Genomic DNA, 13,914 nt, shown 5'->3' with positions numbered 1-13,914 from the left:
ATGTGAAAACTTTAAATTAACGATGGTCTTAACAGCAAATAAGAGATGATAGATGAACTAGTAAGTGAAGTTGAAAACAGATCAATAGACATTATCCAAAAGGATAATATGGACACATCAGACAACAAGAACTAGCTACCCAGGTAGGCTACATACACCCTCCTACAAAAGGCCCCAGAAACCCTGATGATTCCTTGTGACCTGCCATGACTTATACTCCTCCCCAAAGGTCAGTACAGGTATTGATGGGAACATGTGTATGTATGAATGTGTGTGAATAGACATATGAATGAGTGGAGATACACCCACATGCATGCAACTATGTATTTATTTACATGTGTAAGTATGTGTATGTGGATAGGAATGGGTATCTTATGCTTCTGTGGGTATGAGTGTGCGGCAGAAAGGGAGTCACTTCTGCTTCGAAGGTAAAGCCCACATCCATAACATGTACATAGCCCTGGTGATGCCGGGAAGCTGAGGTGACCAGGAGCCTTCATGGGCCTTTGGGGAGTGGGGAGGGGGACAGATTTCTGCCAGCAAACCTAGGGCTTCCTGTCAATGCTTCCCAGGACAGACCATGGCTGTCCAGAAGATCTGGCATGTAGCTAGCAGAGTACCCCACCCAAATGGATCTGGGTAGGGGCATGTGTCCAGAGGGCCCCACTCTGTTTCAGTGACTTCTGCAGGGTCTGAACGATGCGTGGTGGGCTTGGAAGAATACTAGATTGGGAATGTCCTGGAAAAATGACAGTCTTTCTGGGCCTCAGCTTCTCATCTCTAAAATGGGGATAAATATTACTTCCTTCAAGGATTGGCAGATCACATGAGTTAGACTATGTGAACATACTCTGCATAAACGAAATGAGGACTGACCGACTGAGGGATTTCCAAGAGAAGCTGTAGAAACCCATCCCACAGGAGATCCTCTAACAATGTTTCCCAGCCTGGTTAGGTGCAACACAGCCCCACGAGGCAGTCTACAGTATAAAAATTAACTATGATGAAGTGTTTCTCGGGAAGGTTGCATACTCTAGCCCCTAATGTAGAGCCATAAAGCACACTGGCAGAGTAAAGGCTCTGAGAAGTCCTGCACTAAAGAAACAAGCAATTTCATGTAATCCAATGCTTCTCAAGCTTCTTTGCCCTAAGAACCTTAGTACTTGTAATTCCTATTAATATTTCAATAAATTAGGGTTCCCAGAGCTTCAGGATAGGCTGACCCTGAAAGAGGTGGGTTTGAAAGGAGACCACATCACTCTTCTAGCTTGCATTGGAATTTTGGTCAAAGCATTCATTCTCTAAACTCCATTTCCTTTTATGAGGTATAGGATAAATTATTCTTGCTTGTAACTATGCCACAGGGATGTAAAGAGAATATTGAGATGACATGAGCAGCACGTTTGACTCTGGGGACTCTCCTGCCAGTCCTTGATCCCTAGATCCTCCTATCCATGCTTAGCTGTGCTGCATGAGCCTCCCAATGAATCCTGCCCAATGTACCTTTGAGGAGGCTGGGCTGCACTCTGCTATGATTAGATCATCCCAAACTTGTCAATGCTTATTTATTCCTTTAATATCATCATGCTTGCAAATGGTACTGTTTATGAAAAACGGGAGGCACTTCATTTTATAGAAAACATAAGGAATTTAACAAGCACAGATTTCATAGGCACATCCACATTTATCTTCTTCTGAAGGTGGTATTAAACAGTGTCAATGGGGGCCCAGACATAGTGCAGAGTGCAGACATTACATGCCTCCCTCTGCACAAAAGGTTCTATGGGCCCAGCAGATCCCTGAGGAGAGAGATGTTCCCTGAGGCACTTGTTGAAATCTTCCTTACTATGTGCATTTATTATGAAATATATTTTGCATCCACATTCTGACAAGACACAGTAATAAAGTCTGCAGTGGAAATCTGCATGGTAATTTGCATAAATTGACTCAAGACTGTTTTCTCAGGAAACGAAATCATGAAAAGAAGTGGATGTGTGTCTTCTTTTAGCCTTGGCCAGGCCCTGGCCGATGGCTGGGGAAGCATCTCTAAGTGGCAGAAAGCAGCTGGGACTGACAAGCCCTCAACAATGAAGTTGCTGTTTATGTTCTGCATCACCAACCATCAGATGAGAGATCAGGGTAAAATCATGCAAATTAACATGTAAATGAGGTTGGCAAAACTTAAGAATTCAGACTGGCAAGTGGGTGCTGTGGGGGAAGGAGACAATGGCCTCTGAAAACATGCTGGGAAGGGTCTGTCCTTGCCAGCAGCAACGTGCTCTGGGGGAGGGGGTGCTCGGGAGGCCACAGCGCAGGTCCTGGATTCTTTCAGACACCTCTGCCTCAAAATCTGCTGTCCTGGTGGCCACTTTCCTCTCAGTAGACAGTGGCTTGTGCTCGTCAACACCCAATTAAATATTTATCAATAGCTGTTTTATTTCCTAATTGGTCTGAAACATCAACCAAACAATATGCACCTTCCAACTTTAAATAAGGGGTTAAATTTCACCAAAATCAGTCAATCCTTTGAAAAGTCACACAGATGCCCACGGATGTGTGGTCTGAAGCTCCCTGAGAGGGCTCCTGAAGGGTCACTTATGGATCCAGGAACACAAGGAAGAAAGATGCTCCAGGTGGTGCACTTTTAAGTCTGCCTAAGGGCTACCTAAGTGTAACCTACAGAGTGAATTAGGAAAGATTACTAAAATCTGGGGCACAGATTTACATCATGAGTCCATTTAACTTATGAAATGTGGCAGGTGCTACTGGGGGACTCAGCCATTACCCATTGGCAACCTCTTACTCACTTGCTTGTCTAGAGACTGTAAAAGCAAAATTCTGCTTTCCTCGTCTCTCTAGAGACGAAGGATGGTGTGACCCAATTCTGGCCAATAAGCCATGGTCTGCTGGAGGGAGAGGGTACTCTAGGGAGCTCTTGCTTTCTTTGTCTGCCTCGGATGCAAAGGTGATGTCTGCAGCAACAACGGCCAGGCCGCATGAAGACAAGAGCCCACACAGCGAGAAGGGGGAACAGAATGACAGCGAGAGCCCGGGGCCCGATGGCATCACTGCGCAGCTCTGTCACCTCGAGTCCCACCACAACTTCCTGCACTGGGGAAACCAAACTCTTTCTTGTCAGCTTTCTGTACTAGAAGGTGACCATATTCCTAATTTGTATATGCTCATCAGAAGAGGGGGAGAGAAAGGCAGAGGGGAGGACGGAGGGAAAGAAAAGTTGTTAGAGCAAGGACAAGCAGCCCTCAGTCCCTGACCAGAAAATGCCCAGAGGGAGCACTCGGATGACTGGCAGTACCCGAGTGGGTCTCTGAGGGCAGGGTCATCTCGCCAAACGGACTGGTGCATTTCACTATGTAAGGGGTATTTCACTACATAAGGCTGTTACCTCACATTTTGACCACAGAACCTAATGTCTGCAAAAGATGGAACTCTGCCGTATTAATATAATAGAATTGTCCTGTTGCTAGAGTTAACGGAGGACTGGACTTCAGTGTTCTGCCGAAAGTCCAGCATCATCTGGCAGTTGAGAAGCACTGCTCCAGGGTACACGCAGGGATGGTAAGGAGGCCCACGGTTCCCCATAAGGACATTTTGTTAGCAAGTTTTTGTTAGCTTCACTTCAGTATTATCAACTTAGTATGGCGTGGAGTTGTTTTTAATTTCGTTTTGCTTTTCTAGACAGTGTATAATTATGCACATCTATATCAGCAGAATTTTTGGCCTATAAATATCCATCATCTAAACTTTAAGACCTATATGAGCTATCGTTTAGATACAAATTAACCACGGTCTTACTGCTCAAGTTTGAAGCAAATGGTCTAAGTGATACAGGAGTTAAAATCCCATCCAAACAATTTCTAGGTTAATAAAAATGCAATACTAAGAAACCGAGATGCTGGCCCAGAGTCTCTCAGCTAAGTGACAGAGCCAGGTTTCAACCCAGGCCTCCTCTGCATGCAGCATCACTCTGAAGAAGAAAGAACGAACTGAGGTAAAAGGGAATGTACTGAATCCTTCTCCTTGGTATGTGACCTCACTTTGACCACCTCTACCAGGAGTGGAAGATCCTGTCCCATCTCTCCCAGGTGCTGGGTAGTTACCTGGATACCACATGGGATAATTGGCATCGTGGATTCTCTCCTTAAGGCCCTCCACCTCCTCTCTGCACTCTGACGCCGAAGACTCATTAGCTCTTAGGGCTTGAGGAATCCAGACTCTGCCCAACCTCTCCCAGGCCCGCCCCACATAACAGCCATTTTCAAACAACTTCACTTGGCGGTTCCACCATTACTTCTTGCTTTTCATTTCTCTTTGTGTTGATGGCCCCAACATTCTTCCAGAGTGTCTGGACAGAAACCCAGGGCCCACTCAGACCACTCCCTCTTCTGTGCCCCACAGACCCACACTGTTTGCTCGCCCCTTCCACTGCAGTGTGCTTCTCTCTCCGTGGCCCAGGTCCCTCGCTCAATTCCCACGCAGCCCTGCACGGCTGCTCAGTGATGCTCCGCCCTCCCACACACACAGCTGTGTCCAGGTCTGTAAGTGCTCTGCCTGCACCTGCCATCCCTGCTCTGGCCAAACCTGTGTCCTATGAACTCCAAAGTCTGATCCCGTCAATGCTCACCTTAGGAACCTTCAATAGCTGTTTCCTGCCCACGAGCTCAAGCCCCTCCAAGCTTCCAGGGCCTTCCACAGTCCCCATCATTGGGGCCCACTTGCCCACTAGGCAGAGTGGCACAGAGCCCAGGGACCCACAAAAATGTTTTAAAAATTTTTTAATATTAATTTCTTTTAAAATCAAAAAGAAAAATGAATATAACAATGAATTTATAAAAATGAATCCAGCCTGGATTATATTCATCTTTATAACAATACAGTTGTAAAATATAACTTTAGTATATATTATATAGTATATAGCATATAGTATATATATTTATGTATATATACTATATAAAATAATGAAATACACAATACTATATAATATAGTATATATACTATATATATATATATATATACACTATATATACATTTTTTTAATGAAGGAGAAAGCACCCATGAAGAAAACAATGCCTAAGGCCACGAAAGTCAAAATGCAGCCCCGCCCAGCAATCCGCCCACAGGCCCATCACCCTCCACCCCGACAGGCAGAGCCCCTCCCCACCACATAACACGTGGCGCACAGCCCTGCCTCATTACACCTTGGGCTTCCACAAATGCTTCTCTTTCAACACCAATCCTTCCTCCCTCCAACGCAGTTGCATCAAATCCTCCCTGTCCTTTCCCACTCAGTTCCCGTCTCTCTCCTCTTGAAAGCCTTCCATGCCCACCAGAACAGTCACCAACCTCTGCCTTGTCAGAAGCTGCTTGCACTCAAGGGGCCACACCACTGGCACACGATTCTCCTACCACTCTTCATGAGCCTCAAGCACTAACATGCAATGCGAGGATGAGCAGGAAGGTACTTGGATGACAATGGCAGACCTTGTTATCACGTGGGCCCGAGACCACACTCCAGGCACAGCCTGTGCTCACCTTAGGCAGGTGTGTGAGGCCCCATCTCCTCACCTTCACCAGCACATCACCCGGGATCTGGCCTTGCACACACACGCCCTAGCTGAAAGACCGTCATGTCTCAGGATGGATGCAGCGTCCCTATACCCCAGGGCTGAGGGCCCAGTTGCCTCACTTCATGCCCGTGTAGCGTACAATTTAGCTCCTCTGAGTCTCCTGCCTCTTGGTGATCAAGTGCTCCATGCTGTGGCCACCTCCATAACCCCTGCACCCTGTGCACTGACCCGTTGCCTCCTGTCTGACTAATTGTACCTCCTCTTTAAGGTGAAATACTGGGCACCTCCCCTCAGCCATGGGAGGGACCCTGCTTTCCTGGTTGTCTCTCTGCTGATATGAGCTCTGTGAGGGCTCATTCGTTTCCTTAAAGTGGCCTACCAATGAAAAATGTGCTTACTACCATCAGGATCTTATTTCCAAAGTTCCCATGTCCATCTGTCCTGTGGTCCCAGCAGGGTAGGGGACCAGAGCCCAGTGTCCATGAGTGTGGGTGTGTGTCCAAGAATGATGTTATGGCTTGACTCTTCCCAGGTTCTTTTTCCTTACTGAGCCCCACCTCAGACTGACCAGCGAAGGCAATGCGGGGGCATTTTAGTTGTGGCGCTTGGCTGCCCAAGCCTGGCAACCCCTAGACCACCTAATTGCATGTGCTTGGACAAGCATTAGCAGAAATTGCTACCCCAGAAAGAGAGTTTAGAAAATTAAACCTCACATGGGACAAAGCACAGCTCTCCACTCACCACGATCCCTAACAAATGGCCATCCCTGCGCAACTGAGACGTGCTGCCGTATGGCCCAGCTGGAGCTCAGCTCTTCCGAAAGGCTCACCCTGCCGGGTGGGAGACAGACACCGGTCTGCAGGCTGCAGAGCAGCCAGATGGGTGGCCCCACAGAGTCAATAACCGGGCCTCGGGAAACCTACTTACTTTATTAACTTACAATATTACACAAAGAAACACATAATCATTTTGAAAAACCTTGTGAGAAGGAAAAGTGCTGCCGAGATATGCTCCTGGAGAAACAGTTTCCTAGGTCAGATGCTGGGCCAGTAGCACCGGAAGGACCAGAGGGGCCTGGGAGCCTGGAGGGGCCCATGCTGGGAGGCGAGGGGTGGGCAGACCATGCTGAGGCCCTGGCCAGAGAGTCTGGTCCCCACTGGGATCAGACTGGGAGGTATTAGAACCCTACAGGGAGTTAAAGTATGTTCTCCAAAATTCTGTCCACTTGGAACCTCAAAATGCAATCATACTTGGAAAAAGGGTCTTTGTGGATGTAACTAATCAGGGATCTTAAGATGAAACATCATCCTGGATTTAAGTGGGCCCCAAAATCCACTGACCAGTGAGTGTCCTTAAAAGTAGAGGACACACAGAGACACAGAGAAAAGACCACATGAAGACAGAGGCAGACAAGGAACACCTGGGGCCAGTGGATGCTGGAAATGGCCAAGAAGAATGCTTTCCTAGAGCCTTGGGAGGGACCGTGGCTCTGCCACAGTCTTCTAGTCTCCAGAATTGTGAGAGAGTAATTTCTGTTGTTTTAAGCCACTCGGTTTGTGGTAATTTGTTACGGCAGCCCCAGGAAAATAATATAGATCCAGGAGATGAGAGAAGAAAGCCTTGGGGTAGGGCAGGCAGATTGCTGAGTGGTGAGAGCTTCTCAGGCACACCCTTGGCCTGGGAGGGCAAGGTGGACACAGCCATTCTGTTTCCTTCCCAAAGGCTCGATGGGCCCCTGGGAGTGCTCCAGAAACACTCCTGCACCCCAGGGAGCAACAGGGTAAGCTCCAGGAGGCAGAAACTCTCTCCTGAGAGCAGCCCATCAGGCTGGTTCCCCACTTTATGCTGTGGTAGGAGGTCCAGGGATGGGCCAGTGGTTCCAGCCTTGGCCATAAGTTCATTTTAATCACCTGTGAGATTTTAAAAATGCTAATGCCTAAGCCAGCCTGTGCAACCAAGACAGAGGACTCATGAGGGCCCATGAGAAACCCCAGAAGAGTACTGCTTCCAGATCCTTCCCTCCCACCACCAGCAGTCACCTGCAGAGGTCTGAGACCTCCCATTACAGCTCTAGTGCAGGTTTCAAACAGGTGGCCCAAGGACCAGGCCTGCAGGTGTGCTTCACTGACCTATGGGAAGGGAAGGGAGCCTGGCCCACACAGAGGGTCAAGTCTCGGCACAGGGCAGGTAACAGAAGGTTTCTTCTACTGTGCATTTTGAAAGTAATTTCTTAGTTGGGGTTTTACACAATAGCATTTTTGCAGATGTGAATCTCACTAGGCTGTTTTATGTCTTGATTTCTCGCTTCTTCGCTTCTTCGAGTAAGTGGATTTAGACGGGGTGATGGGAGGGGTAGTGAGAGGCTGGGGAATGCACGTGTCAAGAGGAGAGCAAAGTACGAGTGTGGAGGGAGGGGTGCCAGGCAGAAGGTGGCAGAAGACCCACTCTCCTGAGGCCTGCAGGCTAACAAGGTGGCATCTCCCCAGGGTCTGCCAGGTGAACAGGATCCCCTAAAGAGGTCTAACAGGAGAACGGGGCTTTGCATGTCCAGGTCCCCTCGGGTCCTCATACCTGCCTCTTGGGGCCTCTGGTATGTTCAGCCTGAGGAGGACTCAGCTGACTGCCACCGGGATGAGGTTGAAACCTTTCCGCCCTCCAGGCAAGGCTCAGGGCAGGGCCAGATTCTGTGATCAGGTCATTTTCTCCCACTGTCTCTTGAGACAGAGTAAGTACTTAATATGTTTTCAGAAAGAGTGAATGGGGGAGCCGAGCCAGAGGCAGAATCAGAGGCACACAGAAAGGATGGGAAGGAGGAGGGGTGACTCTGTCTTGGGAAATGTCCGGGAAACTCAGCTAATCAAGGCTTGGTGGGGTGGGGGCTGGGGTAGAGGGTGGTGGGGGTGGGGTAGAGGCGCTGGGCTGTACTGGCTGATGGACAGGATGTTTGTGGGGGTGGTGGGGAGTAGTCACCGTGCTGGGGGACAACTAGAAACATAACCCAGAGCCCCTGGGGATCTTGTCTACTTGTAAACGTCTCTGCCCCCATGTTAAGAAAAACAAAATCAACAAAATAACATTTCCCCCTCTACAGTCTCTAGAGAATTCATTAAAAGGAGCCTGTGCATACAAAGAATTGGAGCCCCAATCTCCCAGCCTAATTACCATTTTAAAAGGTATTAGGGAAGAAATTCTACAGGCTGGAAAAAAAAAAAGGTCAGAAAAGCCAGCAGTGGGGAGGGTACTTGCTTCTCCACCCGCCTCCCCACCCCCAGGCCTTCTCTGCTTCTTACCATGACATTGACATTGGGCCTCTATGGCTTCTCAGTCTGGTGGGGTCTAAGCCCAAGTAAAACAGTGCCTCTCCAAGATACTTGGTACCAACCTGCACTGGACACCAGCTATGGCCAGGCCCTGTACTGAGCCCCTGAGGGGTCCTGGCCTCAGTCAAGCCCAGAGGTCATCCAAGAACCAGAGCACATAGAAGTTCCTACAATGTCTGAAAGCAAATGAGCCCCTAGGACAATGTGTGAGGGGAGATGGGACCGTGGAGAGGGAGAGTATGGGGATGGCCCCACCCACAGAGTAAACATGTGCTCTGAGCCTTGATGAGTCAGATGAATTTTTCACAACCCAGAAGAGGAGAAGGAAGGGCATTCCAGCAGATGCAACACCATGAGCCAAGGCCTAGAGGCATGACAGTGTCGCCGTGTGGGGAGCACCAAGCAGGGAGGCCCACAGGACCATGGGATGTGGGACAAGCAGTGGGCAATGGGGGACGACACTGGAAATGGAGGTGGGCTGAGGTTTCGAGAGACTCAAACAACATGAGGAGGAGCTGCTCCGTGTCAATAAGGACCCCTGCAGAGGCCCTACGGTCATTTTTGCCATCCATCACTGCCGAGAACACCAATCAGCCAGGAGTCTCGCTGTGCTTCATGGGACGCCAACAAGAGTCATTTTAATTGTCCTGATATTCAAAAACAGCAAATAACTGAAACAACGTCTGTGAGGTTACGCGTGCGCGCGCGCACACACACACACACACACACACACACGAACAGCCGGTCAGACTTCGGAACTGCAGTCTGTTAGAGTTTGGCTCTCGAATGCAGACAGATGTGGTCGGACCCCCCTCTGGCAGGCTCGCAAAGCCCCGGCCTGGAGAGCACACACAACAAAGCGTGGTTGAGATCACCAGTCAAAGCCGGTGTGCAGGGCTGTGCACATCACTGGGGGCCCATCCCCTGAGCCTCCTGTTCTGACCCTTCTCTCGATTCTTACCAACTCCATCAGTTTTCTGCCATTTCAGATGACAGCAGAGGGAAAGCAGGGAATTTGAGAGAGGCAGAGAGAGGGGCTGCAGTTGAGGCAAAAACAATGACTGGTCCAGAGGAAGAAAGATAGACTGAAAAGCAGACACAGAACGGTCACCAGCAGTGAGCTGTGCTCTGCATCCTCTGTCAGTCCAGAAAGGAGGAGTGACTCCTTAGCACGACCATCCCCAGGGTGTTCTATAAATATGTGTCCTCTGAGGAATTGGTGACAAAAAGATTCCATGACCAAATACATCTGGGAGATCCTCCGCACTACATCCCTCTAAGCACGAAACCATACACTGATGTAGTAAAGGCCCTAAGAGTCCTGCAGTAATAAAAGAGTTGATTTACTTTTGTTTACTAGTCCCCCTAAATCTATACAAGTACTAACCCTTCCTCTCCACCTTTTTTCCCTCAAACAATACCTACTAATATTCCTTGGAGCTAGTGTATCACAGAATTCACTGGCTTAGAAAATGCATTATTGTTTGTCTGTCTTAAGGAAGAAAACAACATCTTTTTTCTTAAAAATAGTTGAAATAATTAAATTTGGTCCCTTTTGCAAAAAAAAAAAACTATAGTTTGCAGAGAAAATTCACTTTATTTGCATAACCCTCCTGGCTCATCAGTGGTGCCAGGAAAGAAAAATGTTGTTGACCTCCCAGAGCTCAGCCTTTGAGCCATCTAGAGCCACCTTTGGGCCTTGAGGGCCAGGAGCCACAGAGGTCACTCTGTGCAGCCTCCTGCCTGTGTAGAGCAGTGCAAGCCCATCGCGCCAGCCCCTCCAAGGAAAGAAGCAATCATGTGTGTGTGTGTGTGTGTGTGTGTGTCTGTCTCAGCGTGTGCACACACGTGCATGAAGGTCCGACAAATATAACCGTGTTCAAGGAGCAAGTTCTCCTACGGCTCTTTTACCTCCCTCATTTTGCATCTGGTCCATGCTCTTCCACGTGACAACCCCCCAAATCACCAAACGCTATATTGGTTTCCACTTGCCCATGGGGAGCAAGAGGGCATAGACAGACATGTGTTGTCCCCTACCAGGAACTGTTTCCTTTATGGAGATTTGGACCTTCAGAGGACTCGGGGATTTTCCTGGGCTGGGGACAGTACTCAGATGGGAGGCTCCTTCAAAGCCAAACAAATAACCTGGGCCTCAGAGAAGTCCCACTCTCATCTCAGCATTAGCAAGCCCTAGAGAGAGGCTAGGGTGGGCTCTAGGCAACTGTCATGGCTGCGGACACGAGAGAGGGCAGGGGTACCCATGACCTCACCTGGTATGTGTTGTCGAAGCTGTCGTACATGAACCGTGTGATCAGAGACGTCTTGCCAACTGTAAAACAATAAGAAGAGAGGGGTTCAGCCGAGCTAGGCTCCTCTAAATACATTTCATGTAAAGAGAATAGATAACAAAACAGAAAAAGCCCAGAGGAGAAGATGAGATGCGGAAACAGAAATGGGAGGCAGACACCGGGAGAGGGACCCTGAGCAAGGTGGCCGAGTCGACACTGGGTGGGCCGCAGAGGCGTTCTTGCCAGGCACCAAGGAGGGGGTCTCCTCTGCTGTTCTGTGAATGGTCACCACCCAAATCCTTGATCCACAAGAGCCCAGCTGAAGCAAGAGACGTATAATGAAGAACCAGATCAAGTGGGTGCAAGAGAGATGCTCCTCTCACACCAGCCCACGTTCACCTGGAAATACTGACTTGCCATTGGTCACAAGCTGGGGAGGAAGCATGCTCTTTAGTTCCCATTCACTCAGCCTGGGAACTGGTGAAGAGGTGGCTTTCCAAGGAACCAGGGGGAAGGGGAAGTAAATGGGTCGTTCCCCAGTATCTCTCATGGGCAGGGCTATTTTTTGTAGTGTGCACTCCTCACAAGACATTTAGTGTCCCTTGACTTTGCTGGGTAAATCCCAGCAAGATCCTGTCCTTGTGACAACCCCAGACTGCTCTTCCCCCAGCCAAATCAGCAAATACCCTCTAAGTAGCAGTAACACCCCCAACAGGGAAACCCTGCTATGGCTAAGAGAACCAGGAAGTCTCTTGGGAATCCTACAAGTGCTGCTAATATCCCAACCTGCAGGTTTTGGCTTCTGACTTCGCCCTGTGCAGGTCCCCTGGGGCCTGGCACTGGCAGAAATGCCTACTGCAGCATTTCTATCATCTAGGAGGGGAGGAAGGGAGATAAAGGAACATCTGTTAGGTCAGGCTCAGCATGGAGTGGTTCGCTACGCTGTCCCATCAAGTCTCCGCTATGGCCCTAGGATTCTCAGAAGGGATTGGTCCAGCTTGGCTCAGAGTCCCTTCTGCTCCTGGCTGCCAGAAATTGATAACCCTGATAGGGAAAGCAAAAGACACAGCATGTTGGAGTTCTCCATTCGGTCTCTCTCCGATTCTCAGATTGTATATCCAGAGGCTGAGCCTGGCGGGGTGGCTGATCACTGCCTAGATGGAGCAGGGCGACCCAGCGGGGCTCCTCTGGGAAAAGGTCCTTTTCCAGTTCTGAAGCCTCAATAGTGTACCATGTAACAGACAAGCGCAACCATCTCCTGACAGCCAACATTTATAAGGAAAAGATGATAGTCTTCTAGCCAGAAGGAACATGTGATGGACTGTGTCTGGAGCAAACTTAGATGGCGCCATCGTGGACCTGGAATTGGTTAGCTGGATTCAAATCCTAGCTGGGGTACTATTCAGCTGCATTATTTTGAGGTGGTCACTGACCCTCTGGACCTCAATGTCTCATTTAAAAATGAGTACAACAACATCAAAGACTTCAGAGGGCGTTAGTAGACATTAAGTAAAAGTGCCAGGCACACAGGAAATGCTTAAAAGTGTAAGGAGGTAGTGGGTAACTGAGATAAAACAATAAATTAAAAAAACGAAACAAAAAAAACACCACCACTATTGTACTGACCTTGCCTGTCACATCTTTGCATTTGGTTATTCCAGATTTATATCCTTTATAATAAAACTGTCATCTTAAGTACAGTGCTTTCCCAAGTTCTATGAGTTAGAACCTGAGGAGGGTCATAGGAACCCCCAGATTCATAGCCAGTTGGTCAGAAGTATGTCCTTGGGAACCCCACTTGCAGTTAGCATCTGAAGTGGGGGTGAGTCTTTTTGGGGACTATGCCCTTAAACCTAGGGAGTCCGACACCAACTCTGGGTGGGTTGTGCCAGGATAAACTGCGGTGCACCAGCTGGTGTCAGCGTAGACAAATTTTAAGGTCTCCGGGGCGAGCAGTTAATGCACCCAGACTTCCTTCTAGTTTTACCTGGAAACCGCCCTTTGAACTCCTGATAGGCATTTAATCTGTACAGAACTTTCTAATGGCTTTAAATCTGCTCTTAAATTTCAAGCGAAGGTGAGAAGTAGGGGCTTCCCACACTGAAAGGTCTGTCTGAAAAGTGTTAAGGGGACCCCACAGTAAAAAGTGGAGCATCCCTGAGCCAGTGAGAGGCGGATAAAATTGGGGAGCGCATAGCTTCCACCTTTTCCAAGAGACAATGGAAAGTTACCATCTCCTTGGGAAGAGAGGTCTGGCAGGGCCCACAGGAAACTTCCCTAGGTAGTGACACTGCACATCGTACACCTGGGGGAAAAGGGGCAAGCATCAGGGAGCAGGGAAGGGAGAAGGCGGGAAGGCGAGTTTTCTCCTGGTGGGTTCTTCCTTTCCTTGAGGCAGCTGAGAGGCTGGGAGGAGAGAGTGGAATCACAAAAAGCCACTAAAGGAACAGGAGGTTCATGGAGCAGCTGAGAACTTAGAAATCCCTACCAGGGTTTCTAATGCCAAGTCGCCCCTTCTCGAGATGCCAGCCACTGGCAGTGGGTTAGTGGTGACTTGTTGGATGGAAGGAGAAAATTCCAAGAAAACAAGCTGCTTATTGGGACTGTGCAGGAGGAACTTTTGGGTGTGAGGTCTGGGCCACGGCCAATATTTTCTGAACATTCCCACAATAACCATCCGAGGCAACATGTGAACCCTGTATTTACAAAGCATGTTCCAGG

At 48.8% G+C, this 13,914-nt stretch overlaps 1 protein-coding gene across 1 annotated transcript in view; it reads right to left on the bottom strand.

Moving 5' to 3' along the window:
- Positions 1-13,914, bottom strand: part of RAB6B (RAB6B, member RAS oncogene family) — a 57,852-nt gene that overhangs the window by 20,570 nt on the left and 23,368 nt on the right. The window contains exon 2 of the mRNA XM_016140326.2: positions 11,176-11,234. Coding sequence (XP_015995812.1) covers positions 11,176-11,234 — 59 coding nt within the window. The remainder of the gene's footprint in view (positions 1-11,175; positions 11,235-13,914) is intronic.

Source organism: Rousettus aegyptiacus, unplaced genomic scaffold, assembly GCF_014176215.1.
Source record: "Rousettus aegyptiacus isolate mRouAeg1 unplaced genomic scaffold, mRouAeg1.p scaffold_m13_p_4, whole genome shotgun sequence".
In the NCBI taxonomy this organism is placed as follows: Eukaryota; Metazoa; Chordata; class Mammalia; order Chiroptera; family Pteropodidae; genus Rousettus; species Rousettus aegyptiacus.
This window is presented reverse-complemented; position numbering and strand designations above follow the sequence as displayed.